Below are 27,826 nucleotides of genomic sequence, written 5' to 3' on the forward strand. Positions count from 1 at the left end.
CCGTGGCCACATTTGGCTGCTAGTTGAAGTGGGCCGCTGGTGTTTATTGACGTTGACAGAAGTAGTAGGATGAATTCTGAAGTGTACAGGGCTGATCAGACAGTGCAAATTGATATTGAAAAGTGCAAGATTGTCACTTGATCTCAGCCCAATAAAACGTGCTTTTCAGTCACTGAAGACAAAACTGAAGGGCAGAGAAGCCCACAACACAGCAGCAACTGAGGGCAGCTGTGGCCTGGCAGAGCATCTCACTGGAGGACACGCAAAATTTTGTGATCTAGATGGGTTTTAAATGTCAGGTAGTCGCTGACTGCCTGACATTTAATTAAAAAGAATAATTACATTTAAAATATTTTTGTCCAATTAGTTTTGAGCCTCTGAAAATACGACTATTAAATATTTAATGTGATACTTTTGTAAAACCCCTTCTGCTAACAGTAACAACTATCAGATTTCATGGGTTTTTTCCCCCAAAGATCTGCTTAATGCTTTCTCCCTCCGACACCCAAATGAAACCTCTGTCCAGCCTCATTCATGTCTTTCATGTAAAACAGCAGATCGAAGCACTTTGTCCAAGACAAGTTTCTTCTGGACAAATCCACACAGTGTGAGTACATTTTTTTAGAGCACAGCAGGATAAAAGCTGGGAGTCGTGACTTAGCCACTTAGCCACTGCCTTTTCATGTGTGTGTTTTGTGTGTGTTTGCCTGTGTGATGTTAAACATGTTAAGGAGAATTTGAGGCTCTGTTGATGAAATGTCAAGCAGCAAGGGGCTGACCGAAGGAGGTTTAAAACAACTGAAGGGTCAAAATGATCTGTCAAAGGCTCGCAGTGATGTCAAAACCACTTTCCTTGTATTTTTTCACAACTTTTACGCTTTCTTTTATAGAATCTATATAACATGCATTATTAATTAACAGTTATCAATAACGTATTGAATTTAATTATTCGGTCCCAATTTCCTCCACTTTTGGAAGCCACCATTTAAACAGACTCCCCGGATGACTCTCCAAATCCTCCTCATTCTCTGCCTATAGCCCCGGCCATTGTTGCTCTATACGATGGCACTGCTGACCTATACGAATAGACTAAAAACAGCCACGCATTCATCGCCCGCATCTCTGTGACTGCGCTCTATATGATCTGCTGAGTCGACAGGCCCCATAGGGTTACAAAGAGAGAGAGAGAGAAAGAGAGAGGGAGGTAAGGGGGTGGGCGTGTGGGGGACATGGAACGCGAGCAATGAGCCCGTGCGTAAATTCGCAGTTGCGCGTGCACAAACCGTTTTTACGCACGACGCCAGGAGCGATCATTTTCTCACCTGCGGCAATTTTCCCACACTTACCGGATGTTTTCCTCAAGCTACCTTCAAAATAAATGTTGAGGGGGCTCCACATATTAGGCGTCGATATGATTAATATACAAAATACACTCAATATTTGCGAAGTGATTATTTTATTTATCTTCTGTAAGCAAAATTTACTAATCTCAGAACTTAAAGCTTATGACTTCAGAATGCTTGCTGCTGATGCTGTGAAAGTGATTCAGTAAGTTGTAAATTTGTTTGAATCAGAATAAACAAGCAGGAATAAAAACAACACTAACTTGAGGACTTAAAAATGTAATTGAATATGTCGGCAAGTTAGCTTCTCTGTGACAAGCTGATAGAAGATTATATATATATATATATATATATATATATATTCTAAGAGTATAAAGAGCTAGTGTTGTACTTTAATTTTGAAGAATTTAGCCGGAAGACATCGGTCATGTTCCTGTCCTACTTCAAACACTCACCGCTTTCACGTCATTGGAAAAGAAGGGCGCACGCGCACACTAACGAGCATGAGCATCCCGCGTGAACGCCAGTATAAAAAAGAACCTCCAGGTTCAGACCAAAGTCTATGCAAACGGCATTTAGATTGTGAGGAGTGTCAGCAGCGCATCCAGGTAAGATGACCCGGAAATTTCCTGCTTCAAAACTTTCCCACGGGGTGGTTTAATTGATTAAACGGGCCTGATTGGTCCTATTGCAGATATGAGAAGGTGGAGGTTAAATTTATACAGAAATAAATCTCAAACAGAAACTGTTGCTGTGATTTTAAAAACTACTCCAGACATGCTGCATTTTAATGCCTGTACATATTCTCATTCATGCTCTTTATCTCTCTTTACTCTAGAAATGAATAGAGTCGTTAGAGCCCACATGACCTCACCTATGATGTTCCCTAGAATGGACACTGCTCCTTTCTTTAAGGTGAATTCACACACTTTTTATTTGCACTCATAAATGTAAAGTGTAAACATGCCCAGCTTCACCCATTCTCCGTGTCTCCCCCCGTGCGCAGGTGACTGTGTTTGAGCAGGAGCATTTCCAGGGCAAGTGTCTGGAGTTCACTTCTGAGTGCTGCAACATCCACAACTGTGGTATGGACAACATCCGCTCCATCCGAGTGGAGAGTGGAGCGTGAGTCACACAGCCTGTACGCCTGCAAGTCTCTGTGGACAGCTGACTGTGTGTGTGTGTGTGTGTGTGTGTGTGTGTGTGTGTGTGTGTGTGTGTGTGTGTGTGTGTGTTTATGTAATTGTGTCTCTGTGATACAAGGGTAGAGAATGAGGCACCCACTACCAAACATGCCACCACGAAGGCCACTGCATCCTACATGAAGGGTTCACACACCAAGGCAGTAATGGGGGGTGAAAAGGAGTCTTTTATTTTAAAGACATTCAAATTGCTTTCACCATTTCTGGCTTTAAAGGCTGTTATACATTCCTCATCATTTATTCTTTAAGGCCACATGAGTGGTTTTATTTTTATAGCTTGCTGTGCACCTTTTTTTAATTGCTTGTATGTGAAGGTCAGTGTCAGGATCTCTCAGATAAAGATGATGCTTTTAGAAAGAACTATCTGTTTAGAGTAGCTTTAAAAAATGATATCCATTATGTACTACCAGTGCTGTTATAATAACCTTTCGTGAAGCTTTACTGGACTGGAAACACTTTGTGCTACTCAGATATTTCAATTTCTTAATGAGTTTAGATATTTTAGAGCAGGGATGTCAAACATAAGCCCTGGGGGCCCTAATCAACCCAGCAAGGACGAGTCCACTGGACAGCTTTGTGAAGGACTGTGCAGATTTTAAACTTTTTACTGTATTTTCATAGGTTTTACAACTTCTTCTATTCATAAAGACCTCCTCTGTTGTCCTTCGTACTACAAAGTAGTGAATTAACAGGCAATAAACTATTATCTACTGTAAAACTTCATTAAAAGTGTGAATTAATAAAAACTTTATGTTTTATAAATATGGGGCAGTCTAGTTAATGAGCTACCAGAACTTTTACAGTAATTTTACACATTGATTATGGAAAAACTGAGACGTACTGTTGGAATTGCAATTTTATTTCTTTAATTCTACATTAGTTCATCTCAGGGATTAAATATTTAGTTCAGTGTCCTTCACTAGTCCGGCCCACTTCAGATCAAAGTGTATGTAAAACAAGTTTGACATCCCTGTTGTAGAGTTTGGAGTTATCCGTGGTGAGAAGTAAGTTGAGTACCTGCTTTGAAGTACTTGAGCAGAGTATTTCTATTTATGTGAGTTTATATTTCTACTCCTTTTGGTATCAAAATATCGTGCTAATTTTCAGCAACAAATAGATGAACGTGCTGACTACCCAACCATCATAAACCATTAAATAACCAAGTACAGAAGTTGTAAAGGAATCGTCTATTTAAGAGACAAAAATCTGAATTACATTTTAAAATTATCCTCTTGCCTGTGATGCTCCGTGTGTATGTACATGATTTTTCTTTTAATTATAATGAAATGAGTTGCTTGCTTTGTCCAAAGCTCCAGAAAATGCACTGGACTGTTCTCCGGACAGGAGCAATGGGCCCTTCCAGAAATCATGACCCAAACACAAACAAAACAAAAGCCACAAGCAATTTTGTTCTGAAAGATTTTATGTAGGACATATTTCTTTCATTCACCAGCCAAGAGTGGGTGCAGCTAGCTAACATTAACACAGCTGAAGGGGGACACCCTCCTTTCACACTGTCAGGTTAGAGACTCTTTCTTCTGCGCTGTGAGGTTAGCGGTGGAAGTGGACAGACAAGAAAACTGTTCACAACAAGGTTTGTGGATATTTTGGGCTTTTTTTTAAGACTTCATTTGATTTTTGGGTGAACTGTTCACTTATAATTGTGATTAATAACTTTTTCCCCCTCCATCTGGAGAAAAGAGTGATGTATTTCAAATCTTTCAAATTCCTTGTAGCTGTTTTTCGTCTTACCTAGCTCTCACTTTCTGACTTTTTAGTTCACTAGCTAACTGCTAACAGGTGTTTTTAAAGCCTTTATTGCAAAAGAAAATCTTGATAGTTAAGCACAAATGTACATTTGCAACATGTTGTTGAATACTGGGCTAAACTTTGCTGTAAAGTTCTGAAAAACTGAGCAGAGCCACACATTCAATCAGTAGCTCCTGCTGTTTTATCATTAAAAGGACTGCTCCACTTTTCATTTTCCACTTTAAAGGACACTTTACAGGTTTAAATAGTTTTACACTGTCATGATACATTTATCTTAGGTTTAAACTCAGCCAGCCCAGGAGTAATCAGTAGCCCTCACCATCCTGACTCGTGGATTCAAATATTATGTTCTTGGTTGAGCATGAACGTGTGTGACATTTCCGTCATTTGCAGATTTGTTTGTGTTTATGTAAAACATAACAAGAAGCTCATTTTGATCATATATTCTTAAGGACTTTAATGTGACCCACATATTTGTTCCTAAAATGTATAGAAATGTGTCAGTTTTATCAGTGTCAGAAATGTGTCAGAAAGTTTTATCAGACTCACAACTTGAACTGTGAGGCTCAAGTTGTGATTCCTAAAGGAAAGTGTAGTCCCTTCCTCTGTAAATAATGCAGCTGTCTGCTGGTGATGTCTCACAGGATCAGAAAGTCTTTGGACTTCTCTTAATTTAGGAGCAGAGCACTAGATGTAACGCTCTGGGACATTTATGCATGTATTTATTCTTAACGCTGAGTGTAAGAGCAAACTTGTGTCTGACGCACTTAGGACCAAATCGTTGCTGCTTGTATCTTCATACGTAACCGCCCAGGCCTTAGTCATGGTGTGTAAAGCCTGCCAGAGTAGTGATTCTCCAAACACATGCTGCTTTCGCCAGTTCTATCTTATCAGTGGAAAAACACACTGAAAAGTAAAAGATGGTGAGCTCTGCTTTTCACTAACAGCGCAGTGTCAGCTATTTGTACTCCCTTCCTCTGTGCAAATGTGTTACTATTTTGTGGGAACAAAAGTGGGGACTTAAAACTATATACCAGTTTTTAAATTGCGTTGATAGGCCACGTAAAACCAGAGTCATGATAAAAAAAAATATACGCAATGTTTTTTCCTGAATACTATCACTATGTTTACTGCAGGAAGAAACACTAAAACTGCGTTTTCTAAGGAAAGCACCCAGAAGCACTCTCTGCTTGCGAACAAAAACAAAGAAACCCTTTCCTATTGATGGAAAATTTACCATGTCGACCAATCAGAAAATGATTCTATTAATTCAAGTCACATGCACAATAGTCCCCGTTGGTCACTTTTATCAAAAGGCACAGACTATTGAAAAATGGGCAATGTGACAGCGCCTCAAAAAACTCTCTCGGTTGGCCTGGGGAGGGTCAAGTAAAGTTCACTTAAGTGTTTCTATCAAAAATACTCCTCAGTATTTTGGTTGCAATTTTTATCTAAGACTAATTTAATTACAAATAGATACTTTTTAAAAACATTGTGTTGCAGTGGTGCAGTAAGCACAGAAAAGAACTTTATCTGCCTGAGCTGGAGGCGGCAGAGCTGAAGATGCTTAGATTTTTGTTGGGAGTGACCAGGAGGGACAGGATCTGAAATGAATATAACCGAGGATGTAGAGAGCCAAGGCTGAGGCCATGTTGGCATGTGCAGAGGAGGGCTAGAGGATATACTGGACAAAGGATGTTAAAAATGGAACTGCCAGGCAGGAGAAACGAGGAAGACCACAGAGAAAGTTTGTAGATGTATTGAAGGAGGACATATGGGGTCGGTGTAACAGAAGAGGATGCTAGGTTCAGGGGGAGACGGAGGCAGATGATCCGCTGTCCCTAGCATCCTCTAAAAGGAATAGCTGAAAGAAGAAGATTGTAGAGTAGTGATCCAAATTTTTAGACTATTTAAAATGAACTACAGGAGAGTAAAAATACCATCAAACATTGTAGCTTGATTACTTCCCCTTTTATCTGTGTTGATATACATTCTTTCAGATACATTTACACAACATTATCTGAACACTGGGGGGAAAAGTTGAGCTGAAACTTCTTTTAGTTTGTTGATACATTTTTTATGAAGTATTGATTTGGGTACAAAATCCCATTTCAGAGCAGGTAGGAAAAAACACTGACAGCTGTTTGGTCAATAAAAAAAACAGAAGTTGCAGTGCATTGTGTTACGTTCTCTCCATTGTCTTTAAAAAATGTATGTTAGTCAGACTCAAGACAGGCAGTCTTTTATTCACAACTTTTTCTTTCTCAGACATCATTTGGTGGGGAAAAAACACTTTCAGGATTGTTTTTCACTTTTTGGTCCTTTGTCTTGTAGGAATAGGATGACATGTGGGACTGCACAACAATTTTATCCCTGGTGTTTTTGAAGTTCAAACATATCAAACATTCAGATCTCTCTGAATTAGTACGTATTAACGCATTCTTGCTCCACATTAAGTCTTGTTAATGGCTGATAACTCATTGTGGGAAAGTTACATAAGATGATGGCTGACCTGTTGGTTGTAAATATGAGTTCGAGAATTCTGTTTTTAATTTTGCGTGTGTGCAAAAAAACAGAAAAAAAAATCCAAAATAGGACACTCACAGCTTACGACATGATGCATCAGCACTCATGAGGCTGACGAGCAGGCCCTCTCATCCTGTCTGATGTCACTTGTCTGATTTATGTTCAGACTGATTTCAAACTGTGCTGATTACCATTTTTGCTCTGATATTTTTACCTCTGCCACTCTTTTTTCCAGCTGGGTGGGTTTTGAGCACCATGATTTCCAAGGCCAGCAGTTCATCCTGGAGAGGGGCGAGTACCCCAACTGGGAAGCCTACAGCGGCTCTCTATCCTACCACACTGAACGCTTCATGTCATTCCGCCCCATCTACTGTGCTGTGAGTAGCAGCAGAGGGAGGAAAGGGTTGGGGGATACAAAAATGAAAGGGTACAAAATAAGCGGGAGTGAGAGAGATGATGATAGTGAGTGACAGAAGGTGCAGTGAGCCACACAGCGGGTGACTGAGACAGCTCAAAAATAGAAATCAGACAGCTCACAGCTAAATCTGTGCTCCCTCTGCGCTAACATTAGTCTGTTTCTTTTTCTCTATTTCCAAAGTCTCACCACAGCAGCCGTATGATGATCTTTGAGAGGGAAAACTTCATGGGGCGTTGCACCGAGCTGTGTGACGACTACCCCTCCCTGGAGGCCATGGGCTGGTTCATGCCCGAGGTGGGCTCCATGCATGTGCAGTGTGGCGCGTAAGTTAGACACGTTCCTCCTTAATTCTTCAAGTTTAAGTAAAAGCCAACATGAGTGGCTTCAAAGATGCTTGCTCTCCAAGTGCTTGCACATTGGGGATCATTGGGCATCTCTTCATAATGTTTCCATTACAATATAAAATACTTTGGGGAGTAAATAAAACTGATTTGAAAGCAGCTGCATAGATAGAGGAGAACAAAATCCATTAAGAACTGAGACTAAAGACACACCCTGATTTACATGCTCAAGTCACTTTCACACTCCTGAAACGTCTAGAGTCGTTCTTTCTTACATGACTTTTCTTGTGTGGTATTTTCTCTCAACTCGAAAGGCTCAATTTGTTTTGATGAGGAAGTTTTGAGGTATGCAGGAGGTAGGTCACATGATCCACCATGTCACCAGATTATCTGCTAAACTCTCAAATGGGCCTGACTGTACATTATATCTTTAATTTGTGCCTCCTCGTCTCGTCTCCACCTTCTGACTGTGACCTAGAAATGATCTGAGATGTCAGTACTGAAAATTGTGTCAGTTACTAAAATGCACCGGAGAGGAGAGAGAGGAGGCTGCAGGTCTTACAAAGACCAAGTGTTTTTACCTCGGATTTTTTTTAAAAAGAATATTTTGTTTTAATAGGTTGTTTCAGTGATTTAAGGTGGTCAGCTATGTGACCAAAGCTTCTGTCCTTCAACTTTTCTGTGTAATTTAAAAAACAAAGTTTTCTTTTGATAGAGTAGATCACAGTTACATCTGAGATCATGAACTACAGCACTATTACAATTGTAGCTAATAAATTCATGATCGTGTTGTGTCACATCATGTTGAATTGACATTACTTTAAAATAAGCCCCAATTGCAAATATGTCTTAAATGCATGTGTGAAAAAGGGCTTCACTGTCAACATTCCGAGCAAGACTTTATTCCCTTCCAGGAGACATATTTTTATTTTAAAATACACGCTTAGTGCTCTACATTTCACACATGAGCTTCAACAAAAGGTTGAGAGAATAAAACTGAGGCTCTGTTCCAAGTTATCTTTTTGAAACGTGGATCGCAGAGCAGGAGATGCTTTGCGTCAGCAGTGCTGTCAGTGATGTTTAGGTGAAGATGCTCGCCGATGCACACTCTGTGCAGTGTATTAGGGAGTTAACAGTGCAACAACTCAGAAGAGAGGAGACTGTAGAGTAAATATATAATCCAAGCTTAGATCGTACAGTAGCCGGAAGTCAGTCAACAAAGCAACAAACGGGCAAAAACAAAGAAGAAAAAGTGAGAAATACTAGCTGCAGAACGCTGCAAAGTCTGAGTGCGCAGAAGTGAGTAATTAGCTGATGAGAAGCAGGTTCGACTAGGTAAACACAGATGATGCTAATGTGGGCGGGGCAGATCATTACAAATGTGGAAGAACTAACAAAACGGGGGAAGTAAAACTTTCTGAACACAAAAATATCCCTAACCGCGACGGGCAGGTGATAAACTCTCTAGCATCTGGTCTGATTGTGTCAAACATTTGCGCTGTCACGTGTATGTATGGCATGTGACGTATAGAAAGGTTCAGAGAGCTACTTTCATCTTTATTTTGTGTTTTTTAGCAGCTTTAAAAGGATGACACAGTTATTTTTAACACAGTTAACAGAGACGGTCGTGTGAATCAGGCAACTGCTTTGGCCAACTGGGAAATATCTCAGCCTGTAGCGTGACATTCAGTCTTTTCTAGATGTCCATGTTTCCCCTGGGGTGAAGTGCAATATCTTTTTATTATCCTCTTCAGCCTGGCCTCTGCTCTTTTCTTTATGACTGAATGTCTGCAAAATAAAAAAACATTTTAATGAGCATGCTAAAATATGAAGGGTCTACACGGTCTGCTTATCAGGGTAGCGGCTCGTGTGCCGATGTGACAACCTCTCACATTTCTGGTGTGTCCTGTCATATCAACTGCCGGACTTTGGTGTTATTTATTATGAGTGTCACAGCCTCAAAGAGCAGCTAACATGACATATTTTTGTTTACACATTTCCACTGAATTCGTCATGACACATTTGTTATTTACGACGATTTTTCACCAAAACAAGCCCTCAAATAAAATTGGCATACGGTTATGTGCCTGTCACAGATTTGTTGACTAATCACTAAAATCATATAGTTGTGCAGTAATATCAAAGATATGTTTGCATTCATTTAGTCATCCACATAGTGACTGTTCTTAATGAATCTCCTCCTCCTGCCTCTGCGTTTCCACAGCTTTGTGTGCTATGAGTACCCCGGCTACAGAGGCCAGCAGTACATCATGGAGTGTGAGAGGCACAGCGGAGATTACCAGCACTGGAGGAACTGGGGCTCTCACTGTCAGACTCCAAAGATCCAGTCCATCAGACGCATCAGGCACTGAGAGGCGGCAGATCAGGACAGCAGCAGCAGAACAACCTGGGCTCTGGCTAACACCTGTGTGTTCAAATTTAGGGGCCCAAATCATTAACCTACAGTTCTGTGACACAAACCATTAGTGATGTAGCAGCTACCTCTTTATTCCAGCACGTGTATTTGTTGCTCTCAAAAATGAAGTGTGTAGTTTTCCATCCATCCGTTTACACAATACAGGCTCACGGGACGGTTGGAGCCTATCCCAGCTTACATGCGACAAGAGGCTGGGTACACAGAAAGACAAACATTCAGCTAACTTCACAAATATGTCTTTGGATCACGGTACAAACCAGAGAACCTGAAGAAAACCTCATAGGCACAGGGAAAACATGCACACTCCATGCAGAAGGGACCCAGCCGGGCGGTGGATTCAACCCCTGGACTACCTGCTCCACTGCTACCACTATGCCAGCTACGGTTTTCTTTTGGTACATGTAAAATAAAGATCAGAGTGAGAATGTGTGATGTTATTCCTGTGTTGTGTGTGAATGCAAGACAGTGTTCGGTGTCGAATCAGCTGATCTCCAAAGTGAGCGAGGTGACAGGACAGTAACAAAAGTCAGTGAATAATAATGACTTGATCGCATACTAGACTGTGCAAAACTATTAAGGTGTCAGTCGTACCTGAGCTGAAGAATCAGCTCTACGTGTGTGCACGCCTACAAAGTGTACCAAGTGTACCTCGTGGCGCAGTAGCTCATCCAGATCAAGGGCCACTAAAATTCACAGGTTATTGTAACGTGTGAAGTACAGAAAGAAAGTGGTACGATTTCTTATTTGTTTTCACTCATGCACAAACAAAAAAAAAATCCAATCCACTGAGAAGTCAAAGAGGTCCACAAACAGCCATATTTGTCATATTACTGTTGTTACAATAGAAGCGCCAGAAAGGCCCCAACCACACCTCCCTCATGTGGGAGTCAGCTAATGGAACCAGTCCCTCCATGATCACAAACACTAAGCTCAATATCATCACAAAATAACAGGATAAAAGTGTTACACGGCATGTGTGGCAGTGAGATTTCAAGCTATTGCATCATTTTGTATTTTTAATATTTTTTATTATTATTTTATATTTGGAGTTCAATATGAAGAATCGTATGTTATGGCCCAGGTTCATGAACACTCCTAACCTAACTCAAGACATAATTTTGCCATAAATAAACCTAATTACAAGATTTGTGTATAGATGGTACAGAGGCACATACAAACACTTATATGAACATTATAATCCAGACAAATACTCTAGGATGAGTAGTGATACTAGTGCCCAGTCAACAAATAAACTTAAGATGACAATTGTGTTTAGGTTTGATTCAATTCTGCCCAATACTGTAGGAGGAGCAGTGATTTTGTGAACTGTGAACAGACTGACAAGTGATAAATACCTCGTGTGGCACTGAAGTAGCCTATTATTTATAAAAAAAAAATATGCTGTGTGACAATAATTGCAAGCCAATTTACTTCAGTCTTGCTGTTCCTTGTACTGGTTACACTCTGGTTACATTTTCAGGTTTCCATGGCAATGACTAGCTGTCACCACTACCTTAATATAAAGTCAGTGACTTTGACAACACACCACCCACTTGTCAGACGTAAACATCACAGTCAACAATAGTTTGATTCAGCACATCTTTTTACTTAAAACTGCATGTTTATACTGGAGAAAAGCACAAAATACATTCTCAGGGTCAGAAATTACATAAACTGAACAACATCAGCACGGCGATAATGCAGCTAAGCCCTCTAAAACACTTGCAATACCATATAAAGTTGAATTAAATGTTATACATCCACCGTAGGATGTTGATTACATTCCTTCCTCCTACAGTTGGTTAAAATAGAAATCTGTACCTTGATGAATAGAGCTGCTGTGGTTCAAGTACATCCAACCTTACTATAGATAGATAGATAGATAGATAGATAGATAGATAGATAGATAGATAGATAGATAGATAGATAGATAGATAGATAGATAGATAGATAGATAGATAGATAGATAGATAGATAGATAGATAGATAGATAGATAGATAGATAGATAGATAGATAGATAGATAGATAGATAGATAGATAGATAGATAGATAGATAGATAGATAGATAGATAGATAGATAGATAGATAGATAGATAGATAGATAGATAGATAGATAGATAGATAGATAGATAGATAGATAGATAGATAGATAGATAGATAGATAGATAGATAGATAGATAGATAGATAGATAGATAGATAGATAGATAGATAGTAAGGTGCAAGCCTAGGTGTTTCTGCATGAAAACACCTAGGCTTGCAGTTAGGGAATACAGAGTGCTGTCCAGTAAATCTAAAGTTACCTCGGAAAACATAAAAACAGAGTAAAACAAAAGACATTTAAGTAAAAGAGGCACAGTAAGAAGAAGTTTTGGTATATATACACAGCAAAGGCTGCACAGTGATGTGCAGAATTCCCTCACGTTTACAAGGCAAATAGCTGACTTGATGCAGGTGAAATTTATGATGGTGAAGTTACAGCAAGTGTTTCTGCATGCCATGACGGCAAACCAGCCATAGATTGAATAACAGTTTAACTTAGACGTAAGTTTCCAGTCCAGAGGAACCGCAGTGCCTTAAACTCGTATTCTTTCTTATGGCCAGCAGAGGGTGACTCCTCTGGCTCCAAAGTATTGTCCAATATATTAACATTTGAAAGAAATTGACTGTAATGCTCACTCCATTTGTGACCACAGCAAACACTTTCAAGCATGATGATCCGTTTTTAAAAATACTTAAACTAAAATAGACTGAGTAAGCTTTAGGGTATGGAGACATTGTGTCAAGTCCCTACTTTACGACCATAGTGTTTCTTTGTCAGATCTACCTCTTGCTTGTTACATCACGATTTCTTTTTTTCTTTTTTTTTCAGAAAACATAAAAACATGATAATGCCTATGATTATAATATTGAGTTCAGGGCTCTAAAGGGGACTCCACTAACAAAGGATGTCTTCAAGGCACTCACATCCATCTTTTAAATAGCCTACACTTTAACATCTTTGGGAGTTTAGCCGTCATTAGAAATAATCATTCAGCACAGAAAAGCAGTTACTGCATGAGCAAAGAGGTTTCTATGTTAGACCCTTTGATACTATATTGAAATGATACTGTATGTATATGCAGGTTCAAAAAGCATATTTGGCCCTTTACTGTTTTGACATGTACAAAACACTAAGTTATGTATGAGTGTTTCTTCATCTAATGTCCCTTTGAGAATGGAATTAGTGGGTTTGCATTTGTAGCACTTTATTTTAGAGTGCATGAACCTCATCTGGACTTAGCATCGTCTTCGGCTAATCAGCAACTTCTAGCAATTATTAGCAGAGCAGAGTTCACAGACACAATGCTAATGTACTCTCAGCTTTAACATGCACTGTGCAACTAGTGTCTGGAATGCCCACCGTATCACCTGCTACAAACCAAGATGGAGCAAGTAATGTTGCAGGGCTACATGCTAATGTTAGCATATAGCTCGTGTGGCTGTAGTCCTTTCAGTTTGTTTGTTTCTGAATATTATTTTAGATTTCTAAAATCTATACCTTACTGGGATTAGTCAGAAAAGACTGAACTACGCACATGCTGAATGCTGCACTTCATCAAACATATATTCAAGCTCATCTTCTGCATCTCACAGCAGACAGCTTCTGACAATGCCTTGTGTGATTCCAGATTCTCTGACTAATGTGCAAACACTATTAAATGAAATACTGAAATTATAAGGAATTAAAACAACAAATATGGGGCTTTTTTATGTTGCTTACAAGAGGCAGGCTTGTTTTTCTATCAAAACACGCTTCACCTTGTGATTAAACTCAGAAAATCAATTCCTTCATTTTGTCGCTTGCTTTCAACTCTTTCTATGCAGATTTTTTTTCAATAATAAACAACAAATTCTCATGAAGAAGAAGCACAAAAGCAAGTGAAATGCTCTCTGCACTTATCATTTGGTTAGCCAGTCTACATAGAAAGAAAAAGGATTCAATTTTTTGGTTTTATCCAGAATATGCTGATGTGTTATAACAATATAGCCGTTAAAGCTGGTGTACTTTTCTTATTGATGATTGTAATTTCACTTAAGCAGTTACCTATAGCTTTCCTTCAAAGTTAGAAAACTATAAACTATCGGGGCTTTTTCTTAATTTTTATATTTTCCACTGAAAAACAAAAATTTACAGAAATATTAATGAATAAAAGAGCGTCCAGTGCTATTTTAACTCTTCCTCTCCTCTTCTCATATCTCTCCGTCCCTCTCGTTCACACGGGCGTCGTCCTGTCCACGGCCCTCGGCTCCTCTTCTCCTGGCTCTGGGTGAGTTAGCTCCCTGATACCAACCCTCTTGGTCCCTTTCCTCCCCGTCCAAATTTTGCACTACATCACAGTCGTCTTCCTCCCTCTCATCTTCTCTGTCGTCCTCCTCGCTCCTCTCCGAGTCGGACTCATCGGAGTTGTCCTCTTCCAGGTAGCGGTAACCTTTGACCTGAGGACAAAAAAAATTAGTTGAATTAGTTGCTCTGATGTCAAAACCCGTTTCTAGCTTAGTATGCAGTAGCATTTTTCACAATAAAATGCACTGATCCTTGGATTACCTTCTTCCAGAAGAAGGACAAATCAGTTTTTAGCAATTCTAATCTAACCACATAACAAAACGCTATAGTCTACTTATATAAAACGCTTATGTAAGCAGACAATCTCTCAACAGCCTGTTCTATCTACTTCTTTTGGTCTGCCATCACTCAGAAACCTCAAAATAAAACTTCCATTTACTTTAATGTAAAACAAATAAGATCCTTCAAAGCTTGATTGAAGCGCCTTTTTATATTTTTGCGTGAAAGGCTAAAATCTAAAATCAACAGAGAAGGAGTCAGCAAAATAAATCAGACTGAATCCACAAAAATGCCATCTCAAGGATTTTCTGTGTGCAAATACTTGTTTCTGATAGGTCACTGTTATACACAGCAAAATCCATGCATAGAATATAATACAAATATAACAACAACCATGTGTATTCAGTGACTTCGCACATGTTTAAATAGTGGCACGGACTTGATAGACATGTAATATTAGGACACCTTCATGGGTAATACTGCTCATACATTTGCAGATAACTGTAAACTATGTTTGAAAAACTAATTTGCCTTTGGTGTGAGTTTTTTTTCTACAAAAGAAAATGAAGGAAAAAAAGGGAAAAATAATGAGCTTATATCTACTCATTCCTCTTCAAAGAAAAAGTTTTTACAGACTGCATGGGGGAGTTTTTGGCATGCCCCAAAGTAATTTCAGCCAGAGCATAAGAAAAATAATCAGCTGCCTCTTAATTAGGGTTTCATTTTTGTCAGATGATCAGAAATACAGGAATATGCATGGATGTCTGTCAAATACGGTAACATGCACTAATTGCCTGTATTGTCTGCTTACAAACACAGCCACCTCCCAAAGGCCCACAGAGACCTTTATGATATGTTCAGTTCCATATCACAGAAAGACTCTGATTGTTGTTGAAATCTAAAGAAATGATGACAGCTTGTGCAGAAAATGCGTCACTGCTCAGTTTGTGGTGTAGTTGATAAACAACACTGTATTTAATCTTCTTTAAACAGACTATTTTTTGCCTGCTGCCTTATTGCAAAACCAAAAATTCAGATCAATCAGAATATTTTTATTCTGATTTATGTATAATATCTAAGTATATCTTAAATCTAAACTAATATATCTTAAAGCCACTATAATATGTCCACAGAAAAGTCGACATACTCGACTCCACTCATGTTGATGAGATGACGAAGGAACATGAGAAGTTGGAGTCAGGTAGCAAAATGAGATCCTCGCTGCGTAGCTTCAGTTTACAGTCAATTAGATGTGAATTAAACATGAAGTTGGTCACAGCTGCATAATAAATTGCTACAGCTGTATTTTATTACGTGAGGTTTAACAGTGCTCAGAACGTTTCATATTTAGGGACACTTTTAATTAAATTGATAACATGGCACAATGTGACAAGATTTTGAATTATCTTTTAACCACGCACACAGAATCTATGACAAGCAGAGAGTCTGGTGAAATTAAATGACTGAAACAACATATGAATACAAGGTTTTAAAGAGTGCCCCTGTGGCCATGGTTTGCATATTCCAGCTGCGTGCCGGTGCCTGTTTTATAAATTGACAGTGAAAACACTTCACGTGTGCATCTTCAATTATAGCCTCTGCCCTTCAGGTGGATTTTAGGAATTGAGGCATCCTCCAGCGTGATGTACTGAGACCGATTTCAAGGGGACGAGGAGGCGGATGGAGGACAGAGGAGATGAAATTAGAGAAATGAGAAAAGCATGCCACACCTGAGTGCAGCAGCTGATCAGCATTCTGCTCATTAATGAAACTGCACTTCAATCCAGCACTACTAAACCACTCCTTACTGGCCACTGTGATCTGTGTTTTCGGGATGAGCTCAGTAAAATTCAAAACGTGACCTAGGGTAACCTAGGGTAACTTCTCTGTCTTGTTATGTTTGAGTAATTTTGCCTGTAAGAATGTGGAAGCTTGGTAGGGGTTCTCTGCCATGTTCTAAACTGTTTTCCTGTGTTTGTGAGTAGCAGCAGAGCCTAATTAGTTTATAGTCTTCAATGTTTTTATGTTTTTAACACAGAGCTCCGATTTCTTTTTTCTTTTTTCATGGTTTTGGTGGCGGTGTTGGAGCAGAGGTCCAGGGGTCAAACCTTGGAGACCCTGAAGTCTAGCTTCCTCCTTATTTTATTCCCCTTTTTCCTTCTTTAATTATATAACTTGTTGACGTATAATGATTTATAGCAGAGGAGAGGCCTGTCCATTAGTTCTGACTTAAAGTTTTCTAGTGCCCACTATTCATGTTACACCTTGTGTCACCTTATACTTCAGGTAAAGACTATAACACACTGTGTGCGCAAAGAAACCTCTCAAGGTTCCCACTGAGTTTATCATGTCCCCAGCGCCCTGCATGCTCTAATCAGGTTTTTTTTTTTTCGGAGAGAAAACATGTCGGACAAACTCTCCTGCTGTGTGGAACGTGACAAAACAACTTTGATTTTCCTGAAAACATGCAGAGATCATGTTTGAAAAGGGCTCATTACAAAGACCAGATTCATGTATTGATCCTCGATGGACTGACTAGTTACCTTGTGTCGTGGCCGAGGGATGCGAGGCAGTCTGAATGGCACTCTCTTGGCCAGGCGACGCTCCATCACCCAATAGCAACAGCAAGCCAGCAACAAAGTGACTAGTAGTATGGAAAGTTTTGCCTTAAAGGAAAGTGAAGAAAAAAATAGGTTAGACTAGGAACAAAAAAATGGAGGGAAAAACTAACGACATAAACACCGAGTCACATACCCTCATAGGAAGACCATACCAAAGGTATACTATAAAGATGGCGATTGCCTGCCACCAGTGATAGATGGTGTAGACAAAGTCCAGGCGTTCCTTTTCTTCAGCGTACAGCATTCCGAGTAGGGCTGGAACACACAGAGGAACTCATGTTGTCACGTGTCATAGCTGTCATAGACATGCAAACATAGAGACCATGGATGATACTCACTGCTGACGCCTGTCTTGTTCAGGGCGGTGCCGAGTCCCCATAGCGCAGAGATCACTAGTAGAGGGCCCTCATACTTGAGGCATTTCGGCTCTGGAGAAAATGCCATGAGAACCACCACAAGCACTCCATGCACAAAAGCACCACTGATGAGACACACCCAGCGTGGAAGCCGTAAGAGGGAAAGGCTAAGGGAGGAAAAGATGGAGGCGGAGAGGCCGTAGACGACGATGAGAAGCCACAGTTTATTTAGACCCAAAGCACATACACCGTAAGACTGTTGAGAAAGAAGGGGGGGGAGACACATTCTTTCAACATTTTATGACCTGATTCACAACTCTGCTTTCTCTCATGACATCCTTAAATCCTACATCTTTACATCTGTATTTCCGTTTCTCTTTAACAAACTTAAACTACTGTACAGACAATCTGCATGAGTTTAGTACCAGGGTGAATCCAGAGATGGCAAACAGTGTCTCGAATCCACTGTAGATGAAGAAGGGGCAGAGCAGCCGCAGGCGGTAGTCCCTCAGGTGTTTGAAAGGCAGCTGAAAGATGTTTCCCCAGCCTATACTGCGAAGGTCGATCTCTTCTGTTGGGCGGTAGGCGGCCCCACACAGCCCGAGGAACTGTGAGTAGCAGCAAACAGAGATCACTTTATTCAGAATAATTTTCAATGGAGCTTGTGCTTCAGTTTGTTTTTGTCCCATGGTGAGGTTTTAAAAAATGTCTAAGAATAGAACAAACACAACAGATGCCTGAGAGCAACATTAGCTCTTAAACTAGCAGCTGGTACCCAGTTGGTACAGACTAAAGCCAGTGAAAAAGTGTTTTAGCATCTATTAGCTTGTTTTAGTTTACAGTCTCATCACTTTCATCGTTTCCAGCAATTCCTCGAACAAATTGTAAGCCAAATGGATGCTAGCTTCCCAGCAAGAATCCCAATTCACTGACTTTAAATACCAGAGGTCTGAGGTGTTTTCCAGTGCTTTGTTCATATCTTGCAAGTAGCCACAAGAACGGTTATAAAACGTCTGATTGGATCACCCTACATGGTATAATGTGAGCCTAACAATAATAGAATACTGTAAAACAACTAATATAGAACTTTCAAGCACATAAATTACAGCTAATGAATGTCGTAATCAACTCTGTTACAAGACCACCACAGACCTTATCTTTGGGGATGCCTGGAGTTGCGGCGCTCTGCTGCTTCTCTGTTTACGCTTTATAGTTTGCAGCTTTAGCTTTACAGTAGCTCTCCTGTGATTTCTTTTATAACATCAATCTGAACGTCTTGTTTATTGAATATTTATAGCTTCTTGTGGGTTACACATGCTAACTGTGAGAGAGGTTCTCAGCTGCACACAACATGCCATATTTTAGACATCAATACAGGTTTGAAAAAGGCTTAATTTTTTCCTTTATTTATAAAGATTTGATATTATCTAAGGATTAATTTCTCTTCTCTGTAAATCCAAACATTCTTAAGAAAACTTTGCAAGTCTTTTATCACATGTAATTCCATCTGAAATGGTTTCCTCAGAGCATTTTTACATTTATCTTTTAATGAGAAAGTGATGTACACGGGGATTTATAAGAATAAGATTACCGTTTCAGCTCGGTGTTAATTCCATCAGAGCATTTTTGGGTACCCAATTCAATTTTCTCTCAGTAATTTGCTCTTTGTTTTGGTTTTATATGCTTGTCTAGTGACTACTTATTAATGCTGATGTTTTATTGTTGTTTTGCAAGAACGTCACAACAGGAAACAGCGACACAGATTATACAAAGCCTGTCTAGATAATTAGAAAACAAACACCTAAACAAACTGAATGACCTCGAGTCTACGTGTTTATGTGCCTGTGTAGGAAGAGAACTTACAATGATCATCGAGAGGAAGGCGAAGCCCATGAGCACGCTCTCCACTTGGATGAGCAGCATGGAGCTTGGCAGTTTTTTCAGCACGGTGTTGTTGAAGCCGGGGATCAATCCGGTGACTTTAGCACCTGGTTTAGGGACAGGAAAGAAATTAGAAAATAACTGATGTCAGCCAAACAGCCTGTGTTAATCCTACAGACTGTTAAAGTGTCTGTCTGTACATTTAAGCAACAAACTGTACTTTACAGACTTTTATTGCAGCCGTACTTTATAAAATTACAAAAATGCTTTAAAAGTCTCTGAGTGGATGAAAGGCAGATAGGAATGCTGATTTAATAAAACCTAACAGAGCTGCAGACTGAAGAAAACAAAGTTCTTTATGCAGTTGTGATGTAAATCGAAGAGGTCGGCTACAGTCATGTGATCCTCTACCTCAGGTCTGTTTCCTCCTACTGTTAAAATGTGTGTTTTTTAGCCAGTAAACCTACTTCCACTTAATGAAAACATCTGAATGGGGAAACTGTGACACAGCCTGTCAGTTGGTGATGTTTCTCTTTAAGTTTCATTTTGAATAATACCAATGTTACCAACTATTTTTATTTTTTACCACCTGTTTAGTTTTGCACTGCTGATTTTAAAAAAGCAGCTGTGATCATGGTGCTTAACTAGTACTGAAAGTACTGTGCAAAAATCTTAGAGGCATGCAGCAATTTATTGAACCAGCAAAAACAGCTTGAACAGTTCTAGCTTGTGGGCTTTTTAAAGGACATTCAAAGCTCTACTTTGGCTGTTTCTGCCTTTTGTTCATTTCTCTGTCAACATGATCCCCACTGCTTTAATAATGTTGAGGTTCAGGCTCTGGGGAGACCAACCCATGATGTGTTTTTCTATCCAGTTTTTTTTTTCTGCACTGGCAGTGCAGGGATCATTGACATGTGGAATAATTAGGCTGAATCATTACATCACTAGCAGTCTTTGTAGATAAGATTGAGTACTGAACATCAGATTTCAAATTTGCGCTGAAAGTTGAAAATACAAATTGACATTTTATTGCTTTTTGAAATTCACAAATCCAGCAGACACAGAACAATATGTGGATATTTCAACCTGTTTCCAGCACCTGGTGAGATAACGAGCCTCCAGGTTTGGCTGTGGTTTGGTCTCTGAGAGAAGTGTGTGGCTCTTTTACAAGCCTCTTGCTAATTTTACTTTTAGTACTTGGATTAAACCAGGTAACAAAGTGGCTGTGTCAGCTTTTTCTTTTCTTTTTTTTTTTAATAATTACGTTCTGCCTAGTCAATATCAACACTCGGGCAACAAAGTGTTTGTCTATGATTACTCTGAATCCTCCAAACACTCCATAAGGCACTAGGGGAACTAATAAAGAGTAAGACGGGAAGACTGATGGACTTCCTCGTGTGTTTTTACAAAATAAAAAGCAGGGATGGGAGTTAAAATCTCTAAAATATAATTTGTTATAAATAGAAAAAGTTACATTAATTAACTGGTTTTAAATGACAGCCTCACAATTAACAGGATAGATTGTTTTTTTCTTTTTTGGAATGATGATGGATTTAGTTGAAAAGTTGATAAACATTCCTATTTCCCATACTCTTCCTCTTAATATTAACATGGAAGTAAATTTAACTTTTATTGTCCCGAGCTTATTATGGTGTATCTGTACTGAGTCGCTACTGGAAGTGAGGAGGCAAGTTTCTTTACCGCAGTGTTTCACTTGGGCGAGGACGTGGGAGTTATCATGGAGGTAAACGCTGTTGAGGACGAAGGCCATGGGGAACTCGGCGAAGACAAAACTCAGCTGACGCAGAAGAAAAGAAAAAGGTTTGCCCATTTGTCCAGCAAACAGTATGATATTAATAACATCATTAATGAGGGAAAGCTGAAAGACTCACATTGAAAATGATGTTAAAGACCGACTGGAAGACGATGATATAGCTGTGGCACGCTCCCTTTGGGAGCTTCTTCTGCTCCTGCACGTGCTCCTCCTTATAGTTGACGCATTCATAGTACTGCTGTGCCATCCTGCGCATATATGAGAGTGTTTATGGTGTTAGAAAACAAATTTAGAGGCATTTATTTTGTACTTATCTTCAATTAATCACACGAGCCCCTTGTCTCTGTGTATGAAGTGTTTAAATTGATCAAAACCACATAGGCTGTCTCTGTTTCACACTAACAACTACGCTTTGCCCTATAAATGCTCTATATTCAGGAGGTGTAAAGAACTCGAGAACAAGCTTTACATTCACATTTCCTCTTTTAGGATTTAGCGACTTCATAAAAGGCAAAAACACATCAGAGCATTAAAAAAAAAAGTATTCTGCCAGCAGCATTTATAATAAAAAGAAAGATCAATACAAACTGAACAGGCGGTGACAGAAAAAAAGATCTCAGCTTGTAGTCAGCGCAGCACGGCTCAAAGGAAATACAACAAAGAGCCTGGTAAATTGTTCTTTCAGTCTGCCGTTGATTAAACTGATACAAGGTTTTGTTACATCTGTTGATGAAAAGACATTTTAAATAATGCTCACTCGATGATGCTTTCTGAGAGCTTTGTTGTGCCGGAGGGACACGTGAAGTAGGGACAGGTATTCAGTGTCTTCATAAAGCAGCAGCTCTTATCATCCACATGAAACATGTAAACATTAGACCTTACATCTAGCAGAAATATGGAGCATTGCTCGATTAGCTACTAGGAAAATTGTGCCAGGCTCTAAAACTCCAGGAGTCCCATTTTTGCTTGAAGAGCTACAATAGCAAAATGTTCTTTACAGAGCTCTACTACTGCCTACACTTGAGATCTTCTTCTGTCGCTCTGTTAAATCCTGTAGCTACTCATGATAAACACGTAGTTTCAAGTAATGATGTCTGCATATAAACAAACAATTCCTGTGAGCCAAAAGTGTTTAGGGCTTCAGACTGCTCTAAACACTTTTACTGTAGTCTTGGCTGTTTGATGTCACTGTGGCACATGGATCTGGCTGTGACCACAGAGGCCTCCATTTGCTGTTCAAACCTTCTGCTCATGAGCAACTCAGACAAAAGCTGGGATAGAGACTAGAGAGAGGAGCTGAAACGGCGTGTTTCTCACAGAGGATGAACTGAAGAGCCGCACTAAAGCCTTTTTATAAGGTATTGTTTGTTTGTTTTTTCAAGATTTCAACCGTCCTCTCTCATCTAAAAGTCTGCTGACAAAGCCCACTACACCACTGTATTGTGCCTCCCATGGAGACTTTCTTGCTCTTTCTGCTAGTTTGTTTTACCTGATCGGCCCGTGATTGGCTCGCTTTTAAAAGAATGAATGAGGCAAGAGGAACAGCCGCTTTCTACTTCCTTCACTGGAATAGAATATTCTGAAAGGTTACTATAGTTTTAGGGGATTTTTTGTTTGTTTGTTTTTTATTTCTATAAATCTTAAGACGCAGCAAGGGTTAAGGAAGCACTTCCACCCACCCAAACTTCTACTTCTTCTTTCTCACCGTGTGATATAATTTCCCAAGGAGGCCCACAGGGGCACAATGGCCACACCGATGGCCACAGCCGATGGAACGAGGGTGTAGTAACGCTCCCAATAATTTGTAGAGACGAAGAGAGCGTAGATCCCCGAAGCCAGGAACATCATCCACTTGGTACCTAGAAACCTGGATGTGAGACAGGGTGTTTAAAGGAAGAGCAGGAACATTTATATAAAGACATGTTTTAAAACTTGGGTTTATGTTGCTACCTGATGAGGAGAGGCGTGTACAGGAGGCCTATGATCGGTGTGACATTAATCCCCATCAGCATCTTCTGGTCGATGTCCTGCAGGCCGAGGTTGCTGTACTTTACCTCACGGTAGGTCGTATCATAGTGGAGGATCAACTGCATCTGCAGGAGGCCTGTTGCACACATGTACAGGTACAGTAAATGTTCACGAGTATTCAAGATACCCTGTCTGTGTGTGCCTGTTTGCCAGTTTCAGCACCCCATCTTCAGGGAAACTCACCCATGTACACACTGTACACAATCATGGCTCCAATACTGGCTGCAACAACATTCTTGATGATTCCCAGCCTCTTCCTTCGATAGTATTTCTTCTCCTCCTCCTCCTCGTTGTAATCTGCCTGTGGGCCCAAAAACTCCTCCATCTAAAGAAAGAAGGACAAAAAGTTATGCAACACTTAAGCAGAGGCAGAGACGTGTTTATCAAATTAAAATCGGATTGTTCTGATCCGTAGTACACCAAAACTGATAACCAGAGAAGCTGGATTTATGAAGGTTCTCTGAAATCAGCTGAGCTCACCTGGCCCTGCACGTTGTCTTCGTGGTCCACATTGAGCATTTCGTTCACGTTGCCATTTGGAGGCACAACAAACTGATCATCATGAGGGATCAAAGCTTCATCGCCAGTTGCCTCCATCTGGTGACCAGAAGAAGCAGCACGCTATATTAATACTTCACTGCACCTTCTGCCATCATCGAAACCAATCAGCCACCTGCAGCCACCGTGGTTTTCAAGCTGCTGCACATGAACGAAACTCTAATTATAGATGCTTAAAGTTTTCAGAATCAAATTAACTGCAGACGTAAATATCATTAGTGTAATTACTATAATGTTGTATCAAACACACCTGACTCCAAATCACTTTAGATGCATTTTCAGATTTATTTTTAAGTATTTTGTTCATTTATTTTTGTTTTGAGTACTCTGAGACAAAACATAACTGGCTAATTTTAGCACATGTATTTATAGCTTTAAAACTGAACACGTTATAAAGTGAGATTGTGTTAAAATTCACAAAAATGCATACAGAAGCAGCATTACAGAAGCCATACTTCCTCTTAATTGTTTCTCAACACAACGTGCCAAAACGTTTTAAAGCTTGAAAAGCTATTTTAATACAAATATTAAGAAATCATAGAATAGGGGGTGGCAGTTATATAGAGGATATGTTCAGATAAGGGACTACTCACATTCACATCAGGATATGATATTTTCATTTATTTTAAAAACTAGCTGAATGAGTACTTTAACATGCGACTGTTTAACTTATTTTATCCAAGTTTTTATTTCAAGTGAAATTATTATACGTAAAAGTCCAACAAAATATTCACATTTAATGAAACATAAAAAAGACGAACAGTGTGTGCTGTTGTTTAAAGAAATTCAGTTTCAGTTGTGTGTCCAGAGCAGTATGGCAGGTTGACCTTCCCGTGCACCGTGAGCTGCACGTTTATTACGCGTGCCGATCACGGTGCAGCTACAAAAGTCCAAAACCTTCACATGTGTTTTTGGAGCTAAACGACTGCAGCGTTTCTAAACAACTAAAACTAACTAAAACTTGCAACTCTTCTTACATTTGTATGCCTCTGTAATAATACTGGAATCACCACAAGCTGCAGTGCATTTTATAAAAAGCTGGTGACATTTATGACATCACTGCATTTTTTCCGCTTGTAAAGCCGTCCACTGTTCTATGCTGGACCTTTTGAACCAGTTCTGGTGTTGTGCCAACAACTGATTTCCAATGTTTCCAATGTGTTTTGATGTCTAATGTCTTTACGTATGTTGGCAGACTTTGGTGAACAGGATTCACACAGAGGTTATATATGAAATTAAGAAATGGCCTGTTTTGCAAGTATCTTTATGAGTCTGCATTATTGTACCTACATCATAACCAACTCGGTCTTTTTGGCCACTGTGCTTTTTTGTTGTTTTGTATAGATTCCTCTGGACTGTACATCTCTGCTGTTTACTCTTACTATTTATATCCTCCTGCATAGTTCGTGTGGAGTACCCATAATTTAATTGTGCATGTACAGTGAGGATTAAAGTCCTGTTTTATTGAACTCTCTTTATACAACTGTTATGTTAAATTGTTGCAGTTTCTGCTGCCCTCTTGGCCAGATCACTTTTTAAAAGAACATGTTTCCTTTCAGTGAGGCTTTTCAACCGAATAAATAAAGGATATAAAAAAGTCGCTTTGACAGCAGCTTCTACATTGTGACAGGAATGTTGTTTGTAGCTCAAAATAACTTGATGTCATTCATGAGGGATACATTTGACATATGTTTCACATATTAAAGGCCAACAAGTCAGTAACAGAAGTTTAAATACATGCAATCACTTTGTGGCCTCGCTCAGTCCCTGTGTTTAAGTTGTTAAGTGATAAAGTTTTCTGTTTTTGAATTAAAAACCTGCCGAATCAGTGGTGAGTACCATACTTGGTGATTCAAACCCCCAACAAGAGAAAATGAACTTGCATAGGATACAAGAAGTGTTCCTTTGTTTCTTTTAAATTGTATTTACATCACATTCCTTTGCATAATTAATATTATTCTTACTATTATAGGTTACCATTCACAGTTCATGGACTCCCCCTTCTCCTGTAATAATTACTGAAGTGTCTTTTGTTTCTTTTATGACTTTTTATGACCAGATTTATAAACTGCATTTTTATAAAAGCAGATGTGATCCATCAAAACACCTTTATCGATAGAAAAGCGTGTCTGTCTTAACAAACCAGCCTCATTCACAAGCCTTTTGTTTGCCTGACTTCTCTTTTCCTTCCCAGTATGGAAACTATGAAAGTTAAAGCCGTGCGGGATGGTGTAACTGCGTTTAACCCCTTATTTCAGATTTCTTTGACAGCGTCATATTATGACCCTTGTTATTACTTTCATGACAGTTTGCATCCGGGTCTTGTTGACGTTTCAGCGTTTCAAAGTTATCAGTCAAACCCACGTTCATAAAACAATCACCACCGTGTTTTGCCATCTACCCTGAAATTCACTTACCGTGTCAGTGGAGCGGGGCTGAAGCAGAATGAAGACGGGGACAGAGACACACGGACATCCCCGCCCCTGTGTCCCTTTCAGACCCTGTTGTCGTTACTTCTCCTTTCTTATATTAGGTGCAGTATAAATAAAAAGTTTCGTGGAGGAAACGAAAGTTAGCTATCTTCACTTCCTCACTTGTGCCTGCTTCTCTTAAAGCCACAGACGCGCTTTTAGGAAACACGCCCCCTTCACGCTCTATGTGTATGTGTGTGTGTGTGTGTGTGTGTGTGTGTGTGTGTGTGTGTGTGTGTGTGTGTGTGTGTGTGTGTGTGTGTGTGTGTATACATGTTTAGACGTCTTTGTGAGGACTTATGAGGGACAAAATGTTCGTCCCCACGAGTTGAAGGCATTTTTGAGGCTCAAAATGTGAGTTTAGGGTTAGAGTTACAATTAGTTTATGGTTAGGTTTAGGCTTATGATTAGGATTAGACATTCATTTTTGATGGTTAGGGTTAGGGTAAGCGGCTTGGGAAAGCATTATGTCAATGGGATGTCCCCACGAGGATAGCAAACCAGACATGTGTGTGTGTGTCGGAACTTTTAAAGAATTATTAATAATTATTAAGCGCGGTATCACGGGCTGTGGATGGAGGGGGCATGGGATATATAAAATTAATACTGAAGCAAACCGCTTGAAATCCACCGGTTATTATAATTCCGTCTCAGTTGCGCAGTTTGCAGTTCTGTTATAACATCACACGTGTTGTTCTGTTGAGCGGTGGGAGCAACAATGTCTCACACTTGCTCGGTTTGGTTGATTCAGAGCGACCCACCAGATGGCTTTGCAGAGTGCGAGAGCTGCAGTGAACTCATTAATTATACATTTAATAAAAAATAACACGCATTGCTGTTCCTGCTCTGGTGACGTCATGCTGGTACACAGGAGTAAAAATGCACAAACTTTACTTATTCTAGAGAAAGATCTTTAGATCCAGACACTGCCTGCATTATGGATAGAAAGCTGAAAGCCGGTTTCAGTTGCTGCTTGTTTGTGGCTCTCTCTGCCTTCAGTAACTGAAAAGCATGCTCTATTGGTCACAAATAAACACTAGTGGCACGGTTCCACTGCCAGCCATACATGCTCAAACTATAACACTGTCTCTACCATGTCTGACAGATGGTGCCGTGTTTGAGATCTTAAGGTGTCTCTCCTTCGACGCTCAGGTTTTCACTTGTCCATAATGACTTTTAGTTTTAGCCAAGCAGGATCTTTGACATGCTTTTTTGCAAAGTTTAATCTAGCCTTCTTCTTCTTGTGTAACCAGTGGTTTGCTTCATGTTTTAAACCCTCTATATCTGCATCTCTTGATTGTAGATATGGTTAATCAGCCTCCCTCCTTGAGCGCGGTCGTCCCTGGCCTGAAGTTGTAAAGCAGTTTTTCTTAAACCAGGAAAGAGTTCTGTGATCATGTTTCAGAATTCTTCACAGAAAATTTCATATCAACAAAACTTTTAGAACCTTTTTTTTTCAAAATGTAGAAAAACACTATGTTGTATCTGTAATAAT

General features: G+C 39.7%; 2 protein-coding genes across 3 annotated transcripts; one reads left to right on the forward strand and one right to left on the reverse strand.

Moving 5' to 3' along the window:
* The first annotated feature begins 1,830 nt into the window (after positions 1 to 1,830).
* Positions 1,831 to 10,460, forward strand: LOC146668739 (beta-crystallin A1-like). 2 transcript variants are annotated; one of them, XR_014912003.1, is made up of 7 exons: positions 1,831 to 1,951; positions 2,182 to 2,258; positions 2,350 to 2,468; positions 7,077 to 7,218; positions 7,440 to 7,582; positions 9,825 to 10,027; positions 10,182 to 10,460. XR_014912003.1 is itself a non-coding variant. In XM_085408746.1 (6 exons), the coding sequence occupies exons 2-6, from the start codon at positions 2,184 to 2,186 to the stop codon at positions 9,970 to 9,972; spliced, it is 627 nt and encodes a 208-aa protein (XP_085264872.1). In that variant the 5' UTR covers positions 1,831 to 1,951; positions 2,182 to 2,183; the 3' UTR covers positions 9,973 to 10,460. The 2 variants fall into 2 exon arrangements, 1 of the variants encoding a protein (XP_085264872.1); XM_085408746.1 differs by having other exon boundaries at positions 9,825 to 10,460.
* Positions 10,461 to 12,111: 1,651 nt separating this feature from the next.
* Positions 12,112 to 26,473, reverse strand: unc93b1 (unc-93 homolog B1, TLR signaling regulator). The gene is made up of 13 exons (XM_085410731.1): positions 26,278 to 26,473; positions 23,783 to 23,899; positions 23,486 to 23,627; positions 23,225 to 23,378; positions 22,980 to 23,141; positions 21,393 to 21,522; positions 21,202 to 21,298; positions 19,483 to 19,607; positions 18,045 to 18,227; positions 17,602 to 17,875; positions 17,397 to 17,518; positions 17,186 to 17,308; positions 12,112 to 14,515 (listed from the first exon to the last, which is right to left on the reverse strand). The coding sequence occupies exons 2-13, from the start codon at positions 23,897 to 23,899 to the stop codon at positions 14,270 to 14,272; spliced, it is 1,875 nt and encodes a 624-aa protein (XP_085266857.1). The 5' UTR covers positions 26,278 to 26,473; the 3' UTR covers positions 12,112 to 14,269.
* Positions 26,474 to 27,826: the final 1,353 nt, after the last annotated feature.

This window comes from Rhamphochromis longiceps, linkage group LG6 (genome assembly GCF_057381845.1).
Source record: "Rhamphochromis longiceps isolate RC_006_pf linkage group LG6, R_longiceps_female_GT1.1, whole genome shotgun sequence".
Lineage (NCBI taxonomy): Eukaryota > Metazoa > Chordata > Actinopteri > Cichliformes > Cichlidae > Rhamphochromis > Rhamphochromis longiceps.

Excerpts from the sequence above, each read along its gene's own strand:
- LOC146668739 (XM_085408746.1), top strand. The coding sequence starts at position 2,184 with ATGAATAGAGTCGTTAGAGCCCACATGACCTCACCTATGATGTTCCCT. Across the intron at positions 2,259-2,349 it reads ACACTGCTCCTTTCTTTAAG|GTGACTGTGTTTGAGCAGGA; the intron begins GTGAATTCACAC and ends CCCCGTGCGCAG. Across the intron at positions 7,583-9,824 it reads ATGCATGTGCAGTGTGGCGC|CTTTGTGTGCTATGAGTACC; the intron begins GTAAGTTAGACA and ends GCGTTTCCACAG.
- unc93b1 (XM_085410731.1), bottom strand. The coding sequence starts at position 23,899 with ATGGAGGCAACTGGCGATGAAGCTTTGATCCCTCATGATGATCAGTTT. Across the intron at positions 21,299-21,392 it reads TCTTTAACATCATTTTCAAT|CTGAGTTTTGTCTTCGCCGA; the intron begins GTGAGTCTTTCA and ends CTTCTGCGTCAG. Across the intron at positions 17,309-17,396 it reads GGTATGGTCTTCCTATGAGG|GCAAAACTTTCCATACTACT; the intron begins GTATGTGACTCG and ends CTTTCCTTTAAG.